At 38.8% G+C, this 25,341-nt stretch overlaps 2 protein-coding genes across 3 annotated transcripts; both read left to right on the forward strand.

Moving 5' to 3' along the window:
- The first annotated feature begins 3,400 nt into the window (after positions 1-3,400).
- Positions 3,401-4,465, forward strand: gper1 (G protein-coupled estrogen receptor 1). The gene has a single exon (XM_008297135.1). It carries the CDS (start codon positions 3,401-3,403, stop codon positions 4,463-4,465), a length of 1,065 nt encoding a protein of 354 aa, XP_008295357.1.
- Positions 4,466-11,028: 6,563 nt separating this feature from the next.
- On the forward strand, positions 11,029-23,793 carry unkl (unk like zinc finger). 2 transcript variants are annotated; one of them, XM_008297136.1, is made up of 16 exons: positions 11,029-11,108; positions 11,756-11,965; positions 13,873-14,049; positions 14,624-14,757; positions 14,898-15,033; positions 15,114-15,231; positions 16,067-16,151; positions 16,586-16,752; positions 17,222-17,410; positions 18,306-18,356; positions 18,469-18,646; positions 18,747-18,836; positions 18,956-19,192; positions 19,601-19,788; positions 19,892-20,149; positions 20,328-23,793. In XM_008297136.1, exons 1-16 carry the CDS (start codon positions 11,044-11,046, stop codon positions 20,481-20,483), a joined length of 2,439 nt encoding a protein of 812 aa, XP_008295358.1. In that variant the 5' UTR covers positions 11,029-11,043; the 3' UTR covers positions 20,484-23,793. The 2 variants fall into 2 exon arrangements, with proteins under 2 accessions (XP_008295358.1, XP_008295359.1); XM_008297137.1 differs by having other exon boundaries at positions 16,586-16,743.
- Positions 23,794-25,341: the final 1,548 nt, after the last annotated feature.

Raw genomic sequence — 25,341 nt, forward strand, 5'->3', positions numbered from 1 at the left:
TGTGTCACCATTAAATGAAGCTGTTTCATCACTGGTATTTGATGTTATTCTCACAGTTTTTTACCTTTTGAACATTACATTAATCCAAACTCTTGTATTTTCATCATTTTTTTTTACAGGATTATTTTTTTACAGTATAGGATGACCATGACCTGGATGACACTCTTCCTACAACTTAAGGTAAAGTGACTGGACTGAGCAGCGCATAGGAGTGAGCAGTGTACATGGCCCACCTTATTGCAAGGGTGCATTAGATACATACACAAGCACGTCTGCCATGTGTCACTGTACCGAGCAGTCATTCAGCCCAAACTCGAGGTATGGACACAGAGAGTTCCATGACCTGCCCTGTCTTCAAACCACTGATATACACTCATTCTGTTGGCTCTCTGCTGCTGCTGTATCACATTCGAAGCTCTGGAGCTGGTGCACAGCCCTCCCAAAGGAGCTGCAACCTCATACCTCCAGGCAAGGATCCAGAACTTGGCCTTGACTCCTCTCTCTCCCCTCTGGCTATGTCTGAATGAAGTGACCTCCCACCTTGCGAGGTCAGGTTTGGTCTTTTGTAGGAGAGCTAAAAACTCCTCTGTCATGGGACACCCTTTCCTTCTCTGCCGTCCTTTAATTCTTGTTAGATTTTTCTATTCTTAATGATTCATCCAGTTTTATTTGAGGATCCCGACGTTATTTGTTTTTGCAGCTGCTTACTGATCATTTGGGAATAAATCTACCTGGACCTGATTAGACTTGTGAGATTATGCTCAGAGAAATTAAATCAATATCTTGTGTAACATCTTTTAGTTTTACAACTACGCCTTACTGCAACCTCTGCTCAGTATCAATATATATAGCTGTCTCGTGGCAGATGGTTATTGTGTTTCTGCAATTATTGCAGGCATCTGCAGTTACTCCATCCCAGCTGTCAAAGAATCTCCACACTCGCCGACTCCACATCAAACAGGTCTCTATCGTCACAGTTTGGACACATGGATTAACTTAAATGATGTTAATGTTACTCCTTGCCCAGGAGCAAAGAGCCTGTTCTGTTTCCCACTTATTGAGAGTGAAGGCTCATAGTTTTTTAAGTCTCATCAGAATGTAATTGTAGCATTAACATTGAACATTAAATAAGCAAGGAGCAGTGTCTTTTGTTCAGCGTGGAAATCAATAATCAAACTATATTCCAAACACATCAATGGAAAACAAAGGTCACCAACAGTGTGTTTACTCAGCCTTTAAGTTCGAGAGCAAGACAACCACAGGTGAACAAATACCGCAAAAAATGTAAGTGGTTTCCATAACAACACAACCTGGTCATCTCCACAGTGCACTTATTCGCTGTCCGAACTTGTCTTTAAAATCAGTACTCTGCCAGTTCCTGTTCAGTTCAGTTCAGTTCCTGCAAAACCCTGAGACCACAAACTGGACAAAAAAAAAAAAACAAGAAAAGAGGCAGCGAATCCGATGAAGCTTAGTGACAAACCACGGGTGACAGATCATCTCTTGCCTTTCTGTCTCTCCCGCCCTCCTCTCATCTCCAGACAGGGTTGGGCCAAACAGCAGGTGGTGCAGAAGAGAAGCCCGGACATGGGATTTACAAATCTCTGGCTTTGTGACTTCTGCACCGGACAAGAATGGAGGAGCAATAAATCCCAAATTAAGTAAGTGTACTCTTTGATTACCACATCCTCGTTGCTATTTGTAGTCATGGTGCAGAGTTTTGTCTCTATTAGTGTCTCAAAACAACGACAGGTTGCATTAGGAAGGTGATACACCAACTGTGCTGGAGTTCTTGCATTTATCAACTTACAGTTAACAAGGTGTCTGTTCAGTTTCAGCGTAGGTGGAGCATTTTTCTCACATCTTGTAAATTTAGTTGCACAACTTGCGTATTATGTCATCAACCAGCTCTTAACCTTGCTTCATTACTCGTCTGGAGTGCCTCAGTGTTTTCCGAGAGAGCGCTGTTATCGTAGAGCTCCTTGAATTTAAAACAAGCTCAGGACAAAAACTAAAAATTCCCCTGAAAGATTAGCTAAAACTTAGAGTATGACTTAGAACTGCTTCACTCAATTTCATATTCCTCATTTAGCATATTTGTGTGCTTTGTACTGTCCTTGAAAAATCTATTTGTGATGTTTATTTTCTTTTTAATTGAAGACTGGAGAGATTTAAAGCAAATATTTTAGAAGTACAATACATGTTTTGCACTTTTGTAGGATTTTCTTGCCTGTACATACACTTTTTGTTTTGTTTTGTTTTTTTGCTTTCATGTGCATGTCCTGAAATACTGCTGCGAAGACTAATTTTAATAAGCACGCATTAATATTGCAGAGAGTTTCCTCCAGTGAAAAAGAAACCCTCAGGGCGGTGAATGTTTGCTAAAGGTCATGTTTGCCAAACAGAATATAGTCTTTCTATCGCCAAGAGAAAGTCTGAGATTTGGGGCCCTGAAGATCATCAACAAAGATGAGGGTACTTACTAATGTAAAAGGCTCCCATAAATGAAAAATACAAGCCAAAAAGACAAACGTGCATTAATTTTACAAACTGATGTTTGGATGACTTGAACCGTCGAAACACCAAAGTTTGTTAAATGTTGAAGGCAGTTTTTTTTTCACAAGTTAATAGTCATTAAGTCTGGACAAACCTGTTCGGGGGAGCTTGGATTGGTTGAGGATTTTGAAGGAGGATTTCAATGCATCTGTTTAAGTCTGAAGCTTGAATGTTAATGTGCTTACCTAGTTCCCTGTCATCCGTTTTAGACCCCATAAAAACTCTCTTCAAGGCGGAGTTATGTAATTTCATATTTGATCTTGACTGAAGACTTTTGTGAAGAACGACAACAACTACGGTGCCTCCTCTGTATCATAATTGGGATTCTGACTGCTCTTTTTCCGGCTTTGCCCCTATTATCCTTAATTATCCATCATGTTGTGACTTTTTTTTCCCCTCTCTCTACTCCACAGCTCAGGTGTCACAGCAATAGCGTCTCTGGCCGAGGTTCGCTGAATAAAGATGCACGTGGACTTGGGGGAGACAAAGCAGCACTCAAATCAGATGACTCAAAAGAGGAGAAAGAAAGCCACCCACTAATCTCAGGAACACAGTTTGGATATCTGAATGATGTGAGTCATCAGGCAAAGGTGGTTTTAAGACATGAAGGGGCATTTGTTTCGCATCAAGAATTTATTGGTAGATGATACTTGATGTCAGCATGGAGGCAAACAAGCCATAAATGTCTCGCTGCACTCATCTGACTTCTGTCAGCATGTCAACGCAGCATAGATGATTCACCCTTTAAAGAGACAAAACTGGGAACTAACACGGTTTAATGATGTAGCAGCTACAGGAGACTTACATGTGGCGAATGATTTAAGACAGGCCGAGCACAGCCACTATGGAAGGGCAGACATCTTCTTTGATCTGGATATACGTTAACAGTACAGAACAACTGAACACTTCGTATGAGTACAACACTACAGATTTGAGTGAAGACTCAGAAAAATACCAGTCTTACATTATTGGTCTCTTCCTGTCTTGCCTGTACACCATCCTCCTGTTTCCTATTGGATTTATCGGGAACATCTTAATCCTGGTGGTGAACCTGAACCACAGAGAGAAGATGACCATCCCTGATCTCTACTTTGTTAACCTGGCTGTGGCTGACCTCATCCTGGTGGCAGATTCCCTCATAGAGGTCTTCAATCTGAACGAAAAGTATTATGACTACGCCGTCCTCTGCACCTTCATGTCCCTTTTCCTGCAGGTCAACATGTACAGCAGCATCTTCTTTCTCACGTGGATGAGCTTCGACAGATACATCGCCTTGGCTAGTTCCATGAGCAGCAGCCCGCTGAGGACTATGCAGCACGCCAAGCTCAGCTGTGGCCTCATCTGGATGGCCTCCATCCTGGCCACCCTTCTCCCCTTCACCATCGTGCAGACCCAGCACAGGGGCGAGGTGCACTTCTGCTTTGCCAACGTCTTTGAGATTCAATGGCTGGAGGTAACCATTGGATTTTTGGTGCCCTTCTCCATCATTGGTCTATGCTACTCTCTGATTGGGCGAATCCTCATGAGGGCCCAGAAGCACCGTGGATTGTGGCCACGGCGGCAGAAGGCCCTGCGCATGATTGTGGTGGTGGTTCTGGTGTTCTTCATCTGTTGGCTGCCGGAAAACGTCTTCATCAGCATCCAGCTGCTGCAGGGCACGGCTGACCCATCGCAGAGGACTGCTACCACCCTGTGGCATGACTACCCACTCACAGGCCACATTGTTAACCTGGCAGCTTTCTCCAACAGCTGCCTCAACCCCATCATCTATAGTTTTCTCGGGGAAACCTTCAGGGACAAGCTGCGTCTCTTCATTAAGCAGAAAGCCAGCTGGTCAGTAGTGAACCGCTTCTGCCACCACGGCCTTGATTTACACCTCCCTGTCAGGAGCGAAGTGTCAGAGGTGTGACTGCGATAAGCAAGGCAAATGACTGACTGCACAAACTTCTTCATATCAAAGTTATATATCAGTTTTCTTCAACTGTTATTTAGCTTTGCCTCATGCGGTAGTTGTACCGGCCCCTCAGTTCACCTGCTCACTTTCTGAACAAAAACAAAAAAAAAAAAAGCACCAAGAATGTACACCCAAAGAAGGATGAAAATGATTTGATGTATCTTTATAGTAGATGACGAATGCACATACAGTACATAAAAGCTATTTTCATGTTAATATGCACATTCAGTTGTTTTTCTTTCAGCGTAGTTGGTGTGTTATTCTTTTCAAAAAAGTAAGCAGTGTGTCACGGCAGGCAACAGCAAATGAAATGCCACTGTCTAGCAAAATGTCAGCATCTGCCCTTGAAGTACAGCCAAGAAGCAAAGGTAACCAGTTAACAAATGAGAAGATGACAGCTTTTGTGGTGGACGGCCAATCATGTTACACTGTGTGATCCATAACGCAGATCTTCCAGAATATCTCTAATGCATGTGGGATAACCTGTACGAATAACAAAGGTTGCGTCACAACAAAGTGAGATGCATAAAGGAAGCGCTGCATCACAGTGAATCTAATCAGGCGAGCTGTTTGAGCCGCAGTAGAGGGGTCACTTCAGTTAAACTCATACGTGCTTACGTAATGTCAAAAGTAAAGATGGCAACTCACACATAAATGGCATCTGCAACACCGACAACACTTTAACACCCCCTGCCAAAATGAAGGCTGTGTCAAAGCAGTAACATTATAATACCAATTAATAAGTAATGGCAAAGAAGTAGCAGTGCCTGTCCTGTCCTGTCTAAAACATTACAGTTTATTCATCCTTTTCAATTGTTTTTCTTCTTTTGAAAGAACATTTAAGCCAAACTTTGATTGTACTGTGCAAAAGAAATTTTCACAAAATTGCCTTTTTCTTTTTAGAAATAAAGATGGGCTGCTTTTCCAGGAATATAAATGGAAGTTGTTGATACACTAATGACGACAAGTTTGTTTCAAGGAAACAAACAGTATTTAAAATAAATCCAGATTGGAATAAATGCAGGGTAATGTATGGCCTTTATTTCTTACTTGTTATACAATATTTTGGTCACAGTCAAGCTTCGGGGTGAGGTTAAGGCCACATCAGATGCAATTTTTGTGGACTTCATCTTCAAAATCTGACGTCCGAGCTCATAAATTGAGACAAATGTGAGAACCAGTGAGCGCTCACTTCAAATATGGCTGCAGTTCACCAATTTATTGCTCCACTTGTCAGTTCCTGTTAGTGTTATGGTGGAGCAAAGAGGCAGGTGTTGTTTTGCCAGGAGAAGATGGGACTGAGTAAACACATCATTCAGAGCTACCATCATGGAGCCACCTCATTCTTTTATTCTTTAACATAAATTAGACTGATAAACAGCAATGTGCAACGTGGGATATAAATGGTTAGACTATGACATGCAATGTTTTGTTCATTTAAGACTTCATCTGCATGCGTGTGGCTTGTTTTTTGTGAGCCAGGAACACAAAAATTCAATATAAATACTAAAATCAAACCATGTAACATAATTTGGTCAGTCAGTATATTCCAGACTGCCCTTGCAGACTCTATCATCACTTCCAAATCAGTAAAATGCTTTTGGCAAAACAAAGATGCTCATTAAGACATTGACCAAAGGTTAATTTAATGCAGATTACCAGGCTACACAGGTGCAAAACACTGATTTTATATTGTATCCTACTAAATTCTCGAGAGCAGAGGTTTTTAAAACCTGTTATATAAAGGTTTATAGCCTCTCACTGATCACTCAGTGCAAACATTATAAATTCTTGATATGGCGCTGATTTATTCATTTTAAAAGTGGTTCTAGTCATCTGTCTTTCAATGAAATCTAACAGAATTCAAAATTTCCATTTGTATTTTGCACAAAAACCCCTATACAGTATCATGTACAACAGGTTCAGTGCATCAGTAGTAATAAAGAGGTGGGTGTTTTATAGAGCAAAGACCAAAAGAGCACAGGAATCACAATCACACCTAGTATATTAGTAAAACAGATCGGTATATTGCCAGCCTGCGGTGGGTCTGTTTGTGCACGAGGCAGTCAGAGATAATGGCGTGACTGGAAAAAAACAGGAGTCCAAACCACAAACTGTTATTCCAGCTGTAACAGTCCCGGCAGCCTGGGAAAGCAGCGCCGAGGATTGTTTAAGCGATTGTTTATGAGAAGTCTGCAAAAATGCAAAACACAATGTGGCGTACGACACTAAAGATTGTTTTGATTGATGTTTCCATTACACAGTTGTGTGTTCCTTATCCTCATTTTGCAGCAGGACATTCAGCTTCTGTCTTTTTAAGTATTACCTTTAACAGAGACAGGTTTAGGTACGGCTTGCATATTTGTAATTTGCATGTGGATTTAAACGCGTGAAGGCTACATAATCTTCTGCAAACAGCCCATGGCTCTTTTAGTGCCACCGAGGGCACGAAAACAGGAAGACAGGGAGGTAATAATGCAACGACGGCTGTCAATTTCATTGACATAAACAAGCAACACCTTGACAGCAGCGCCAAGACCCTCTATGTTGGGCCCTGGAGGAGAGGCAAAAGAACATCTTTATATCACCCGCGCACACACATCTGTACACATCTGCACACACACATCTGACATACTGTGAGAAGAGCTTGACAGTGAACTGCATGAGCAGCTGAGACTACTGAGCAAGGTTAAAGGTCTGTGGCGGCTGACGTCACAAGAGGAAAAAGGGTGTGACTTTTCCCCCTGCCTCCATTCAATACTTCCTCTGGATGATGCTAGTTTCAACATTTGGTTTGTGAGCAAAAACCCATCCAGAGCATAATACAATATATTTTAGTCATTCATGCATATTTTTGGGCTGGTCATTCCTAAAGAAGGAGATGAACACGGTCACGCAGCCAAATGAGTCTAATCTAAATTGAATATTAAAGAGCTGCTCACTAAATAAGTAAAGACATTGATTTTATGGGGACAATAAATTGCAAAGACAAGTGATGAGTTTGTTCGGAGCAAAAACGTGATCTAATGCTGAAGTTTTGCAAAACACATATCTTAGTGTATAGCTTCAGTTTAAAGAGGGGATGTTTCAACATTATAATAATATTGGAGATTGTAGATAGGTTTGTTGTTGTATCATACTCTTTTCATGCATATCAGTAATAACAGACAAAACTTCAGACATTAATTTCAAAATAGTGCATGTCTAAATTGCATCAACATCTCTGATTTTATGAAAACTCGTAAAAAAAAAAATATTGAATCTATTGTAGAAAAAATACTATTCTACATAAGCATCCTTAAGTGTTCTTATGAAAGAAAGGAGCTGGAAATTGTCAGTCTGTACGCTGAGTGTGGGTGGGGCATGTCAAAGTAATTACAAGTGGATAGTCCAGGGCTTATGCATAATTATAAGGCAGTGCACTCTGTGGACCTCAGCAGCTGAATAATGGATTAGACGTATAATTGCATTTGTACATTAAAATCCTTAACAGGAAAATACAAGGCAAATAGAACTGATTAGCTTCCCAGATACAGAAGCAAAGAAAAGGGACTGAAGGTGTGAGTGCGTCAGTAATGAACCTTTAATTTGTTTATTGTCAATATATTGTTTATTAAGGCAATCTGAACACAGAAACATAGTTGTTGGCAAATTTGTGAATTAATCTTGGAGGCAAGGGGTGCAGCTTCGGGGATGAAGAGAAAAAAGTGAACAATTCTGTGCTTAGTAGATTACAAAAAGAAAAGAAGAAGAAGAAGAAGAATTAGAATACAGGAAAATACTTCACATTTCATCATAATAAACAAGCATATGGTATTATATAGTTTACTTAATTACATAATATTAACTTTATCTGTTAGTCTAACCCATTAAGACTTACAGCATTGGCATTGGAACACTGTAAAGTAATCCGAAATATTGTGTAACTACCAAAAAATCAGGCGGCTGCTGTAGCTCACCTGGTTGAGCTGGTGACCCATGTACAGAGGCTATAGGCTACGATGCAGTGGTCATGGGTTTGAATCCCGCTAATGGCCCTTTGCTGCAACCCATTCCCCCATTCTACTCCCCCACTTCCCTGTCTCTCTCTCAGCTGTCCTATCTAATACAGGCAAAAAGGCCAAAAAAATAACTTAAAACAAAAAAAAACATAAAATCAGTTAAATTTATCCCACACTCACAATGTAAACAATTCAGTTGAATTTTATTTATATCGCATCAATTCACAGCATGTGTCATCTTAAAGCACTTAACACAGCAAGGTAAAGACCTTAGGATTTTCAAACAGAGAACCCAACAAGGGTTCCCTATGAGCAAGCAGCTCATAAGTGCAGTATGTAGTGTGCTCGCTTGATGGGTGTAAATCTGGAGGCTTTTGTTGAAGTAAACAGTATTTGTATTTTCAAAAAGTAAAAAAAAGAGTAAGAAGTTTTCACATCTCCCCCACTCCACAAACTTCATTAAAGTTGTGATTTTTACACATGATGTGTTCAAATACAAACATAAAGCAGTCAGACATTCTCACATGTATGGGACTCTTTGTTCACAGTGCAAACACCGGAGGCAGATATCAAACATAAACCTAATTCTGGTATCAGTTCCTTTTATGTGTTTATGTTGGACTATATACATATATACAGGATTACAGTAGAAAAAGCAATGCAACAGACACTGTATAACATAAAAAGCACAGCATAGGGAGTCTAGCTAAAGCTGAAATTTGCAACTCAAGGTTTAAGTTAAGGTTAAAACAACAAAACCATTAACAAGTAAATAAAACTGATTCTAGAAAAAGAGCATAACAGATCAAATGGACTGTATGTATACCACGCATTGTGTATTGACTTTGCATCCACACCACAGACACATGGTGTGAAATTGCGTGTACAGTGTTAATTAGTAGACGTAAATGTGTGCGACAAGGGAATTCATTCACACATTTGTTGTTGTGTAAGTCACTGCTTCACTTGTGTAGTGAATACTTCTAATGGTGTTTTTAAGTGAGATGATAGGCATTCTGTGACTGACAGCTTTTCACTCAAAGATGACTGAAAAATTGTTCTGTGCCTTAAAGCTGAAAAACAGTTTACAACAGTTACTACTTGTTGCACCTGGCTGTGACTTCTTTATGTTAATACTTTTTTGATCAGTCAGTCAGACTTTATTTGTACAGCAGTTTAAAATAAAATGAAACAAAAAGTGATTTAAAAGACAAAAAGAAAAAAATAGATAAAATATGTAAAGACATAAGATGTACAGCTGACATATATCTCAGGCAAGACATCCCATCCATCCGATACACCGCTTAATCCTCTCTAGGGTCGTGGGGGGCTGGAGTCTATCCCAGCTGACTCAGGGTGAAGGCAGGGGACACCCTGGACAGGTCACCAGTCTATCACAGGGCTACACTTAGAGACAGACAACCAAGCACACTCACATTCACACCTACGGACAATTTAGAATCACCAATTAACCTCAATGTGTTTTTGGACTGTGGGAAGTAAGCCGGAGAACCCGGACAGAACTCCACGCAGAAAGATCCCAGACGTCCTCACCGGGACGCAAACTGGTGACCTTCTTGCTGCGAGGCAACAGTGCTAACCACTGAGTCACCTTGTAGCCCCTCAGGCAAGACTTTTGTTTTTTTTTAAATGTTGTTTCTTTTTTCAAAATGAACACTATATGAAATTGTGAAATCTTAGCAAATTATGTTTTAAATCACAGCCAAAAACTAAAATAAAATAAAGGGAATTTGATAATTCTCTGCCAGAATACATTACTGGCATAGAACTTGCTCAGTTTAGAAATATATGAAACCGCTACAATACAGAATAGTTGTACAATAGCGTTGGGTTGGTACTGTGGCTTTAAGAGTTATTTCAAATTATGAATCAATGGCATGATGAGAAATAACTTTTTAGTTCCTGAGATATTGTCATCTAAACACAACCACAATTTTCATTTAAAAAAAAAAAAATAAAATAAAACATCCTGAAAGTGAGTTGAGGAGCAATTTGATTTATTTTTGTTTGTTTTAAAATTGCACACATACCTTACCTTTCTAAATAACAATTTCTCATGTGAAAAAAAAAATCACAGATGGAGCAGAAGGCCCCTGATGATTTGAGATGGAATGACCCACAAGGATTTCAGTTATGCTGCTGTATTTTTATTGTAAGGTTTTTAAGAGATTGAAATGTTGACACAAGTTTCTCTTTTTCTTTTTATATCAAAATATATGGTGTCCCATTTTGCAAGTAGGATATATAAAAACCTGATCTCAGGACATTCTGTGTTTGAGATGGACTCATTCTTCATTCCGTCTTCTGTACATTGTAGTTACAGATGTTTTTTTTCCTTACAAACCATCCAGTTTAACCCATCCTAACTTTCTGTGTGACTCCACTAAACCGAGCACACAGGCGCCCCCGTGCTCCTGTGTTGGTGTTTGCAGCGCGCAGGCGTGCGGGCGGACGTGCATGCACGCGAGCAACAGATCCGAGCGCATGCGCAATTCATTGTTTTGACTGAAAATGCCGTCGGTTTCGAAAACGGCGGCCAATGCGTCTCCTCAAACCGAGAAACCTACCCACTATACGTGAGTAAAGCCACTGCGAAGAAACGGCGATTTCGTCCGCTGCCGAAAGCGCCGTTTGCATTCGCACCTTTCGCGCGTTTGCATTTGTGGCATTCCTCAACTGTTGTGTGTGCGTTAAAAACATGGTGCTTTTCCTGGCTTTGTGACTACCTAACGTTACATAGCAAACAGCGACAGGCACGCTAACGACAGCAGCGCTAATGCAGGAAACACGCACGTCTTAAATCACTTAATTGGCGAATGAACCGCTACCGGGCTCGTTTACATTTGTTTCACATAGTTAGCGGACGGTTTTGAATTATATTTTGAATATTACACCGTCAACTTGGTCTGCTAAATGATTAGCCAGGAACTCGCTAACCAGTCTGCTTGTAAATAGCTCGGCCTTATTTTGAGTTCCCTCTTGCTACGCACATTTATAGACGTACGCTCAGGAGCTGTGAAGCGGCGCTACGGCGGAAAACCAGCGTAGTATGCTCTGAGAATAGCGAGCTAACGTTGGTGACCCAAAATATACCGTAGGCTGCAGCAGGAGTAGCGTAACACGACACCTCGGGAAACTTTTTCTTTTGATTTCAACTCACTTGTTAATGCGTTTAAACCCCGTTTCGTGACACTGCCTTGTTGTTTGTTCCTCGGTGTTTCAGATACTTGAAGGAGTTCAGGACAGAGCAGTGCCCGTTGTTCCTCCAGCACAAGTGTACGCAGCACAGACCCTTTACGTGCTTTCATTGGCATTTTCTCAACCAGCGACGAAGAAGACCCATAAGGAGGAGAGACGGAACTTTTAACTACAGCCCCGACGTGTACTGCACGAAATACGACGAGACCACAGGCATCTGCCCGGATGGAGATGAGTAAGTCTGTGCCTCCAGGCATGTCAGTGTTTTGATCATGCAGCTGCTGACAGATGACAGATGTTCTGGTGTTTGGGATCTTTGTAGCTCAGTGGAACAAATATTGAATGAAAGACTTTCAGTCAGTGGTAGTTTCTTCCCTCAGCTGCCTTTAAATTACTTTGGATTGTCCTTTAACTTTATTGGACATAATTGCACATATATGAGTCAGTGTTTTATTTTATGTTTTTAAAGCTGCACTCCATTACTTTGTAGAGCAACTTTTACAATGACTGAAGCAAACTTTGTAAAACTGCAGCGCTTTTTCATTTCATGTGTACAATCCAGGGAGGTATTTCACAATAACTTGTAGCTGTGATTTATCATGAAAACTTTTCTCTTGATTTCCCCAGCTTTGTGTGGTCACAAAAACACTAGTGTGTAGGACAAACTACTTGTCTGCTTAAGGGCATCAGTATAGCTATAAATCGACAATTTCAAGCCACATGTTTTATATAAGGCCACCATGAAAGGAATGTTGTTGTGCTCTAATGATAAATGGGGAAAAAATTATCTATTTTCAATACAGATTAGGAGTGCATAGTGTGATTCCTTTACACTGGATAATGTGCTTGATTGGTCATTGCTTCATGAGCAGTATGTGTTATTTTGCTACCTTATCTTACAACAATTTCCCTGAGGTTTGCACTAAAGGGATCAATCAAGTTCTATTCTATTCTGTTCTATTCTGTTCTAAAGTGTAATAATATCACAGGTATTGGCAGCACAGAATTGCAAGAACCACTTCTCACATTGGCTCTTAGTTGCATGCATTTTTGGAACAGATATAACATTTTATGCCTGAATTCTTCCTTTGTGTTGCATCTCTTTGTCTTTGAGATGCATTGCTCTGCTCTCTAAGTATTATATTTCATGTTGCTTTTATTATTTTCAGCAATGGCTAAATAATTTGATACACAGATGTTTCTGTTTCAGGTTTCATATTTTCAACTGTTTGATTCTCATAGTGTCCTGCATTGGATATTTTGTTCTGGGTTATCACAGTGGAAAAACAATTTATACACATTTTGTTGAAGACCTGTGGGTCTAGAAGATATTAACTTTAAGTATTGCCTGAACTGTCTGGAGGAACAGTAACTACATATGAGAATTCTCAAAAGGGGTGGCAATGGCATTTCCATTTAGTTTTCAGCAGGTAGCATATAAAGACAGCAGGTATCTGTGTGATAGGGAATTAAAAATGGTGGACCAGTGAATTGAGAGCCAGATAGAATAGTATAAAAAGAACTAAAAATTATTAAACTAATGGAAAATGAAGAACTGCAATCCTCACAATTCCTCCTCTGCTAATGGAAGCTATTTTTGTATGACCTTATGTGTTGCTATAGCAACTGTTGCTACTCAAGAAAGGAAAATTGGGTTTATTCAAGAGGCTTATTGGCCGTACATTTCTTGAGGCGCTGTTGGTGTGTCAGCTCTGCATTCACAGCAAAATCTTATTCCTGAATCCAATTTGTAAAAAAAAAGAAAGAAATGTGTGCAACTTTAAAAAAAAATCCTCCTCGTATTAAAATGTATGCACCTTGTAGACTTATAATTGATTGTTTGGGCCATATTTTAAATGTCAGTGCAGTGCTTACCTCTTTCATACATAGATAATCATTTTGGGTCAAACTGCTGCCTTAACTTGCACTCTGCAGGAGTGTTTTACACTCATAGAACGATGATGCAATTTGAAAACATACTGTTTGTGCTATATATATATATATGTACACGCATATATATTGGACAGATTTGTGCTTTGGATATTTTCAGTTACTTGACTGAAATTCCAAGTCATTTACATTAAAAGGTTGTATTTGAATCAACTGATGACATATTTTAATGTTGTATCCTTGTTTACTTAGCTGTCCATATTTACACCGGACCACTGGTGACACAGAGCGCAAGTACCATCTACGATATTACAAGACTGGCACTTGTATCCATGAGACAGACGCTCGAGGGCATTGTGTGAAGAATGGCCTCCACTGTGCTTTTGCTCATGGGCCACATGATCTCCGACCTCCAGTCTATGATATCAGGTGACATGCAAAGCAAATAGTGGCCTCTCTTATCCCTGCTTTTCTCTCAAAGCTTCACAATGCACCAAACAGATCAGCCAATTTAGACACACATTAAACCCCTATGATACAGAGTAGCTGTATTATGTGGGTTTGAACTGACTGTTTGGTTTGTGCTGTGGTTCTAGGGTTTAGCTCAGTGCATTTCTGAAAAGTAATGAACACTTAATACCAGCTCAACATGTTTTATTGACTTTAAAGAGTGAGCGAGGTTAGTTGATACCAGCTGACAAAATGGGTTGCTTGTGTTAAAGTGTTGGCTTAAAGAATCGATGTGTACTTATTGCATTATTGTTTTAGTATTTCAAGATGTATGTATGCATTTTCTGTTACACTAATTTGTAACTGTAATGTCCTATATTTCAAACAGTCCACTATAAGCAGTGTTTTGAGATTATAATTGTTTGACAAAAACAGAGACATTTCCTTTCACACTGTATTCGTCTGTTTCCAAGTGTCTTAAGTTCAAAGGTTTATCTTTTTTGCTTTTTGAAGAACAAGAAATACAAATGAATAATCACATTTTTATACACAGAGAAATCCAAGCACAAGAGGCCCTTCAAAATGGACAGTTGGGATCTGGGGAAGGTATTCCTGATTTGCAGCCTGGTGTACTAGCCAGTCAAGCTATGATTGAGAAAACTCTGACAGAAGACCCCCGGTGGCAAGGTGAGCAACCCCTACTTAAATAATGGTAGTTGCATTCAGTGCTTAATTCATTCAGTTATTAAGGAACAAACTTCAAATTTTTCTGCACAATGATGAAAAAAAAAGAAGCTAATATTAAAACATTATGTCTCTTTTGGCAGATACCAACTTTGTTTTAGCCAATTATAAAACAGATCAGTGTACTAAGCCCCCAAGACTATGCAGACAGGGCTACGCTTGCCCCCACTACCACAACAGTAGAGATCGAAGGCGAAACCCACGAAAGTTCAAGTATAGGTGAGCTACGATTCAGTTTACGTTAAAACATTAAGCCGTGTAATTGCAAAATGTTAAAGGCTCTGACTCGATGCATGCAGGTCCACTCCTTGCCCAAATGTGAAACATGGTGATGAATGGGGCGAGCCTTCAAAGTGTGACGGTGGCGACAGTTGCCAGTATTGTCACTCTCGCACTGAACAGCAGTTTCACCCAGAGGTGAGTGACGTTTGTTGAGTCTAAGTCAAATTCATTCAACTCCTTGGACAAAGACAAATACGAAAGCCTTTGTGAAAAGTCAGGAAAGAAAGTCTAATAATAAACCTTCAAGTGATTTAAAAGCTAAACATAATGTTGAGCTTATTAATCATTTCCCCAGAAAGGGCCATGAAAAAAAATTATTCAACCTCATACAAACTCTGTATTTATTCTAGTTGTTCTTTGACCTTTATGCCCGTCAGTGAACATTTCTGGTTGTTCCAAGAAGGAGTTTTCATTCTGGAACATTTAGTTTCTGTGCTGCCAACCAATGATTTTCAGGGGGATTCAAAGACAGGAATTGAAATGGTCACTCAAGAACATTAAGGAAGAATTCCTCAAATAAACGGGTTGATTTTGGTTGATTTGAGGTTGTTGTGTTGCTGGAAAGTCCAATGATTAACAAGCTTCAATTTACACACTGAAGCATCACGTTCTTCTTCAAAATTCTTCCCCTGAGATCAATTTTACCCAGAAAGGTTGGCAATGTATAACGCTGTATCTTTTTTTAGTTTTTTTGTTTTGGAAGTGCTTTTTTCAAACCGTTGATATTTTAATGTCGGGAAATTAGTTCTTCACCTCTTGAGACAGCTATTTCATCTTAGTGAGGAACTTCAAAAGCCAAACTATTTAGTAAGGGCCGAATAATCATGACTGTATTTCAAAAATATCACACACAGTCACGGTCAATGTATGTCACTCAGTTTTCAAATGAACCCTCACATACTTGCAAGGATAAAGGTTTTTATTTTGATACTGTCGTGCATCTCACTGACTTGTTTTTTCTTTCCCCAAGATCTACAAATCTACCAAATGCAATGATATGCGACAAACTGGATACTGTCCCAGAGGACCGTTTTGTGCATTTGCACATGTAGAAAGTGAGTGGAAGATTGTCTTAATACTGTCGTTTATATAACACTGCAATAGACTACGAATACATTTTTCAGCCCTCTGAACTTCAAGCAGTTATTTTTTGCAATTTTTAAATGAGACTTGTCGCATAAAGTGATTTTGTTGAAATATCCAGATTTTAGTCTTAGGTTTGGTTGTTTTTCTGAACAAAACTGAAAGTTGAATGATTTGTTCAAGGACTGTTGAAAGAGAAAATTGTTTACACAGCTTCTTGTTGCGGAAATTTGGCGATTAAAAAAAACAAAAACAAAGTATATATGTCAAACCTGCTGGCGTTGTCAGAGAGTTTAAAACTTATTTTGAAATAAGTTGTTAAGCTAATCTTTGAATGTTATGAATGTTTACATTTTGGTTGTTTACATGCTGCATAAAGGTTTAATATTTGTTTGAATCCTTTCAGGAATTCCGTCAACAGAAGAGACCATGAGCTCGTTGCTAACAGCGATACAGTCGAGTTCACAGTCTCAGCTGGGCTCTCAGCAGTATTCAGAGTGTCCAGTCACTGAGTGGAACAGTGGAGGAAACTCCACCACCAGCGCAACCAGTAGCAACGGACAAGTAGGAAGTGTATGCTTTCTGTTTCTCAGTCCTTCCTTAGAAAATTTAGCAAAATGCCCTCAATCCAAATGTTTGATTTCAAGAGCTCCTCAAATTTGTGGATGTTTGCTGTTGTTGCTACTTAAATTGCATTCAGCTAATGGTGATCAGTTGTTAACTTGTTGACATGTTGTTTACCATGCTGTCACTCTTTTGTTTGTATATTTTCATACATTTATTTGCCATTATTACTGTTTTCCTTTACATTTTTACATTTCATTATTACATTGTTCTGAAAGAACAGTGACAAGTTTTCATTGAAAACAGTATTTCAGAGGATAATTCAGTAAAAACAGCTAGTCCTCATTTATTGTTACATGTTCAGTCTGAATTGATTCGAAAGTCATCACTTTCATAGTCTTTCCAGGATAATGGTTTTATGTGCTTTGTTATTTTTGGATCATCTTGTATTAAGATCATGTGCACTTCTCCTTCTCAGGTTTCATGTTCTAATAGCTCAACTGTAACGCCAAGCTCAGGAAGCGACAGTTTGTTATCCCCAGTGGGATCCATCAGCAGGCCCAAATCCTTAACTAACAGTAGTTTATGTTCAGAGTCCACCACATCCAGTGTCTCATCTCTGACGTCTAACTATCCTAAAGCTCCGGGCTTTGAACGTGAGGATCAGGTACACAGACTGCTCTGTTCAGCTTTAGGAAGAATGAAACACATAGACAGCTGAGGGCTTTACATTTAATGTGTCATTGGCATTTATTTTGAGTCACTGTTTATTTATCTCTCATTCATTATTTGCCATGTCATTTTAATTTTATCACTTTGAGCCATTTTGTCATGAATTTCACACTTTGCTGTCATAATATTGGTAAAATAGTGCAGATTTAGCATGTTTACTTCTGCACATAGAGTGGTTCTGAAACACAATCAAAATGATGATGATGATGTCGTGGTAGTAGCATTAAATAGTTTCTACTTGGGAGGTTTGACTTTTATCAAAAATGTCTAATTTTCTAAGCTGTTGTGGATATATTTATAATCAGTGTTGCATTTCCTCTATCTTATAATAAGAGTGACTTACAAATATTTTCACACTGATTACAAAGCCAGGAGTATTTGTTGCCCCACAGTAAAAATTCCACCAAAGTTGATTTTAACCGCTTTCTAGTGTTGTAATTACCGGAGAATGCCTCCTACTCAGAGTGAAATGTGACTGTCTCATTCATTCAGTACGTACCATAATCATTCCTAGAGCTACAAGAGGCAGTCGCACACTCAGTTTACACAGTTTTGACACTGATTGGATGCCATTCAGTAGGTAGTTAAGACATAAATCACCACAATAACAAGCACTACTAGAAATGAGCAGTATTTAATGCTGCTCCAGAGTCTGCCACATAACTCATACATTGCTCTGTCAGGGATAATGGTGAAGGCCATTAGGCCTTTATTTTCTCGGCTTGTGCCTAAGAGCTATATAAGAATGGCTTTTGATTAATATTACCTGTCTGTATGTAAAAGTTTTGCCACTGAAATTTGCTGTTTCTGTGTTATTTGATCATTCGTAGATCAAGAACAAGGGACAGGTGGATCAAAAATTGATGGACCAAGATAAACAGGTTTGTGTTACATTATAGTAACTTGATGATATTGTTTAATGTGTTTTATTTCATTAGAAACCTGCAATTATCAACATTGTTAATTGAATAGCTTTTTGTGCTCTCCTTTTAGACACAAAATACTGTATTCTCTGCGGTGAACCCTTTGGCATCAAGCTTTACCTCTAGTATAACATCAAGCTTGGCCTCTAGTATTGGCTCAGATAGTTCTTCACCCACCACCTTATCAACAATGAATGCAAAAGCCACTCCTTTCTATCCAGGGAGCAACACAGTGGAGTCTGTCATAGGTAAGTGCACGTAAAACCAACGGTAAACACGTTGAGCCCACTGCTACCTCTGTGTATTTTGTTGTCAAATGTAAGTCAGATTTACTTTATTTTCCATCAGGATCTGCACTGGACCTCAACTTTAGTGACATTAATGTTGCATCTCTTGATAAGGAGTTAGAGGAGCAAGATAACAGTGTAGGACTTGCAAGTAAGGACACCTAGTTTGTTGAAGCACTTTGACTTGTTTAACTAGTTTGGTCGTAAATGGTTTCATCATGATTTGTGTATTTTTTTTTAAGCAACACTTATCTACGTTTCCATCCTCAGGTCAAAGGGTGCTAGGTGGATCTGCTCCTGTTAACATTCCCGGCTCCCTGGCACGATCATCCTCTTTCAATTCCTCGTCATCCCTCTCCACCTCCCCGCTAAGCTCCCTCTCCCAGTCTCTGTCGCAGTCCCTGCTCTCCGGGACGGTATCGCAGCAAAATCAACCTTCAAACATGTTGGCAAAGCAGGAGCATGGCCTACTGGGAACACCCACCTCCTCTTCCCAGAACTCTCTGGGTGAGCTGATAGCATCAGATGTTTTGCTCCATTTACATTTGCATCACAGTGCATTTTGCTTTACCCAAGTATGAACCACTTCCTTCAACTTTGCTTAAATGTTTAAACAGGTTTATACATACATATCAGGTAAAATAGAACTTTCAGTGCCAGACATTGTGGAGAAAAAGTTACAATAATATGAGAACGAACCAAACGTTGTAAATATGAAATGTATAAGCTGAAAGCATCACTTGTTCATCTCAGAAGTATGGATAATAGAGGCCTGGTGTAACAAAGATGTTCTCAGTTTTAAATCATTGCTTCCACTGGTTTAAAAAACTTCACAAAATGTTCCATTTCCACACAGAACCACAGCTAACAATTTACTTTTGTGCTCGGTCTTCATTGTAACATGTCATCACCCAGGATTGAATGGAGGAGCTAGCAACATTTGGGACTTTGTAAGTGGCAGCTTTTCACCAAGTCCATCTCCAGTTTTCAGCAGCCTCACCTCTACAACCAGCAGTGCTGATCTAGCCCGCCTTTTTAGAGAACTGGATGAGGCCAAGAGAAAGATCAAGCAATGGGAGGAGGCCTGGCATCAGGTCAAACAAGTCAGTGTTTTAAGTCCACTCTTATTGTAATACGTGCTCCAGTGTATCACAATGGTTTCCCGCTTCATAGATCATTTTTCATCAAAACACACCTTTGTTCCAGGCCTGCGAAGCTTGCCAGAAAGACGCTCACGAAGCAAAGGAGCAAGCAAAGACGGCCGAGGCAGAGCGGCAGCTGGCAGAACAGAAGTGGGAAGAAACAGAGCGCAAGCTGAAAGAGCTCCAGGGGGACTTTGATGTGCTTTGTCGCACCCCTGGAACACCTCTTCTACGTAGCTATGGAGAGCTGGAGCAGCTCCCCTTGTCAAAGCTTCACTCCATCCAGAGTCAGCTGCGTAATGACCTAGACGTTATAGATGGGGTAAGAAAGCCTAGACCACACACAGCATTTCACTTGTAGCACCTGCATAGTTTTAAAACGGTTTGTCAGACTATCATTCAGATTCATGTTTGTCTTCAAGCATGCTTATTTGAAAAGTCTGCATGAACTGTATTTTCCTAAGTTGCAGCTGATACCCATTCTTTTCTTCCCCCAACAGGTAATATATCAGCTTCAGTCAAAGAAATGTATAGTTTGCCAAAAGCATGATCGTTGCATTGTTCTGCAGCCTTGCCAACATTATGTACTATGTGAGAACTGTGCACCTAGTAAAACAGAATGTCCCTACTGTAGAGCAAAAATATTGAAGTGGTGATGTACAATTACTCAAGGTACTATTTAAAGATTAGCCCTTTGAAAAACTACTAATAGATATTACATTTTCTAAACAGCAATGTCTGTTTCGCACAGTGATCTAATTACTTTAGGATGAAATGATGTTTGACTGACAAAACAGATCGTATTATGAATCACATTGCATCCAGGGGATTCAATCATTCTAGCTTTTGCTCATTTTATGTCCACGTTACGTCGGTCAACCAGATTGCTTTTCGTTTGAAAAGCCATGCACTTGGATTAGAATATTAAATTAACTTATAGTTCTCAAATCTTCAGTCATGATACATCAAGTTTAGATTTTTTACATTTTGGCCAAACACTCATGCTTTTCCCCAAACGATAGACATGTTGCTGTTACTGTATATACAAGGACTGAGTATGAGTGTATATTTATGCCCTTGTGTTTTGCTCTTTATTGACTAGAAAATACTCCACTGCTCTTCTGCATTAGTGGGGATGAAGCTCTGATCTCCTGAGGCAGCATCTTTATGCATTTCGGGTTGCCCCAGAGTAAATTTGAAAGCATTTCAACCCCTAACTTTCCAGAAAAGACTGTAGAAATGTGTATAAAGTTAATAATAAGTTTAGGTTAGAATCTGAAATCTGTAACACATAATAAAAAGAAAAAACACTTTCACTCTAACTGTAATATTATGTTGTAAATTGAAAGTAGAGTTTTTAAAAAGACCCTCCGATGTTTGTAACATACTGCTTTGAGATCATTTTTGCTGTTGCTCTGATCAGAACATTTATTAATACAGTAGCAAAGAGTGCTTAATGCTTGTAGCTTACTGATTTTTATCGCAGAATGTAGACATTTCTGCTTTTGTGGATTAAAGCAGTCCCACGTAATAACACAAAGACAAAGCCACTGTTATGATCACATTTTGCCACCGCTGCTGGAGCTATAGGCATTTCAGGTTGGGATCTCACTGGGAAGTCACTGTAAATATTGAAAACAAAGTCACGAGTTCACACAAACGAATCTGGCGATGTTCAACATAAAATGGGCAAAACTCAAAGCAGATTTTTTTTTTTCTTTAATTAAAGAGGAATACATGTAAATCAAGAGAATTTCTCCAATCTGGAGTGTTTGGGAGCAAATAAAAAAAAAACCAGACGTCCAAACACCTGAAAGTGACTGATACTGAATTCAGAAGTCGTGTGTTTTGTTTTAGCCTAATTAGTGCGGAGCTGAAGGGGGGGAATGTGAGCGCTGACACCATTTCACAGAGAGTGGCGCCTCTAAAACTGACAAGAGGTTGGTTATCAACTTCATTGTACCGGAAAGCACCACAGCATTGAGAAGCTGTGCGCTCTCCTACCCGAGTACACTTTTATTATTGAGCACCAAATGAAAAAGTTTAGCTAAAGTAAAAAAGTAGAAACTCAACACATTTGTTAAGTGCATCGGTGCCGTCTTTAAATCAGCAGCAGTAAATCGGACTAAACACGGACACATCAGAACAGTGTTCCTCTTTAAATAAAGCCGCGTTTTGTTAAACCCCCAAATCGATTTTCATGAACAATTTTTAAACTCAACCAGTCAAGCATCATTATTTTGACCAATTTTTCTGAAGAAGTTTGATTTCTTATTAAAAGCACTTTGTTGACCTGGGACTTTATTAAAGGGTATATAGAAAATTTGCTTTAAGCTGCTTTGTAGGTATTCTTTAGTGTCTTTTTTAGATTTATACATTTCTTTTCTACATAAGCTAATGTCTGAAGCTTTTGTGTGTACTGTGAAACATCATTTGAATATTTCATGTTTCCTATTGTTAAATCATGGCATGGTTCTACATATTAAGATTTCATAGAAAAGCACCTAATAGTTTCTACTTTCATAGTTAGATTTATAAAATTTCAATCAAATAAGTGCAAATTTAAACGGCATTTTAGGCATAACCAGCAGCTGTAATATCAGTAAGGCACATGCTACATGTTAAGGCTGTTATTCAATCAGTTAGTTTTGTTTTGTAGAAGTTTATATAGCCTATCCATTAGAGAAGCATGTATTGTATTTGCTATAAGCCTGAAATGGTGATTTTTTGTAGGAATCTAGCCTCTTGACCTTGTCTAGAACATATCGGCCTCTAACTCTAAAGTGCCTTGCCTTAGTTGAGAAGGTTATGTGTAGAATCGTCAGAGCAAACACAAGTAGTTGAAGCTTGTGCACAGGTTTCTGCGGAATTTGTATTTAACTTTGCAGAAGCATTGACATGTGTATGACTATATGTGTATATATGAGTATATGCCAGCGTATTTGGCCAAATCCCATTAAGTATTTCCTCAGCAGATAATTGAAGACGAACATTGTCAGTGCCTGTGTCCTGACTTCACCCTTAGAAACGAGCCTCCCCTCCGACTCCCCGCCCACCCACTCATTCCTTTGGTTGTGGTGCTCTTTTGGTGCAGCTTCAGTCTTTGAAATTAGGTTTTTCAATTTAACGTTTGGGAGTATGCAAACATAGGACACACAAATTTGTATTGCAACGTACAAAAAAAACCGCTATGTAAGCAGTTCAGTAACTTCAGTTTGTTTTTATTGTAATAATTCTGCAGTGAATGAAGAATTCCATCGTTAACTTGTAGGTTGGATTTGTGCTTAGGTTCCTCTAATTGAAATGACCTTCTACTGTGTTAAAAAAAAACAACAAAAAAAAAATCTTTTTATTCTTGCTTTAAATTCAGTAGAAAATCATTTATCTCCAGGTACACTTTTTGCTACTTATAAATATGGGAAAATGCATTGTTTACATTCTCACAAATGACAATTAAGCAACTCAGAGGAAAAATATCAAGAAAAGGTTATGGTATTTTAGCATTTTCATGGTTATATTACAGCATAAAAGGCAGGCTAAACACTTCTGGTATTGCATGTTATGCGATATATTAACCAGCTTAAAAAAAAAAAAACGGGAAAAAAAAAAAACATGTTCGCACTGTGTCACACTGCCAGAATATTTGTATTGACTTATTTTAGTGTAGTTAAGGCTTAATAACTTCTGCAAGCTTCGCTGCTACTGGAAAAGGTATTAATGTAGTTTGTTGTTATACATTTAGATGTTTGAATGTTGTTGTGCATCCACAGCTCAGATTTCAGAAACTATGAAATAATCTGTCTTCTGCATCTAACTTGACTTAATCTTTTTTTTTTGATTGAATTATTCATTTGTAAATCAATTTGAGTCAAAGTTTCAGTACTTTTGTAAATCATTTGGAATGATGTCATGGGCCTGTACTACTGTAGATTGTCCCTTTTTTTGAATTAATTGAAGGTAAATGTATTTTTGTTGACTTTCTTTCCCCCATACACTGGATAGCAGTGTACGGTGCAGCTAATTCACAGGGTCCTTTGGTCTTTTTTTTTTTTGTTTGTTTTTTGCCTGTGAAACCAACTAAATTAATGATGTCTAGTGTAAAAAATCTTAAAACGAACCAAAGTGGTGTTCTAGTAGCTGTCCAAATATGTATTGTAAAGGGAAAATTTACCCTTGAACAGAATTCAAGTAATGGCTTGAACAAGTATTGGGACAGATCAGCCTGCAGCGGTCTTGCCCGAAGCTATAAATGACAGGTCAGAGCACCAAGACGACATGAAACTGAGACAGAGTCCAGCATTATGAGTGGCAGGAATTCTGTTTTTGGATGGATTTTTGCTTTAATATTTCATTCAGTAGGACATTAATCCTCTAACTGAGTCAACAACAGGACTATGCCAATGGCTTTTGCTTACAACAGTAATGGACTTAGGCCCATTTTTTGCAGTTTTACCAAAGACCTGTATTGTTGTTATTTCTTTTCTACTACATTTCATCATTTGTTTTACTTCAGTAAAAAAAAAAAAAGAAAAAAAAAGCAAGAAAGAAAAAAAAAAAAGCATAAATTGATTTTAAAAAAAAGTAAATCACCTAGTACCTTAAATAGATAATGTTCATTAACAGTAATTAATGGCATCTTTTTCTATCTAAAGTTAGTTATCGTGAGTTGATACGCAGATGATCAAAAATGCATGGGTCAGATTCTTACAAATTGTGTATTTGTACATTTGATTTTGTGTTAAGTATACATTGGCGTTTATGGCAGATTGTGCAATACTGGCTCGCACATGCTGACCTTAAGCGAGGATTCAGTGTCAGTTTAATTGTTGTCTACAGTGAAGGAATGTCAAAGCTGAATGACATTTATGCTTCTGAAGTGGCCATATAAACTTCACTACAGTACTGTTTTGAAGTCGATTTTGTTTGTTGATTTTTTGCTTAACTACATAATCTGAATCAGTTTGGAAATCGATAGGTTTGCATTCGATACTGTTCTGATAGGCCTACAGTGACTGTAAGGTGCTTTCTTTTTATCTGACTCTGTTTTTCTATTTCTTAAAGCCGTGGTCCAAATTAGTTTTTGTTATTACAGGGACAGATGATGATTGTGAAGCATCAATGGCAGATACAGACGTAACTACAACTGAGCTGTTAGGGCAGTTTGCTGTTGCCCTTTCTAGAGGTCTACTTTTCCCAATTCAAGTTTTTCTAAAAAGAAATTCTGAAAAACAAAAAAAGCATTCACGTGGTGAGCACAGCTTACGTTTCCTTTACATTTCTTCAGATCTGTTCAATTTTCTCTCTCGACGGACCAATTACGCTTTCAAATACATCTGTGCCTTGAACAATTACACAATGTGGATCGATTGAAAAACAAAATACGACGTGTTTAATTAGAATCAAAATTCCAGTGCCTTACAATATTTTTGTGGACCATAATGTGACGCTAAATGTCCTGCGCGCTCAGGCCACTTTAGCTGAAAGGAAAAAAAGACGGAACGAGATCTGCTTCAC

This window comes from Stegastes partitus, unplaced genomic scaffold, assembly GCF_000690725.1.
Source record: "Stegastes partitus isolate 25-593 unplaced genomic scaffold, Stegastes_partitus-1.0.2 Scaffold1193, whole genome shotgun sequence".
NCBI classification, from domain to species: Eukaryota; Metazoa; Chordata; class Actinopteri; family Pomacentridae; genus Stegastes; species Stegastes partitus.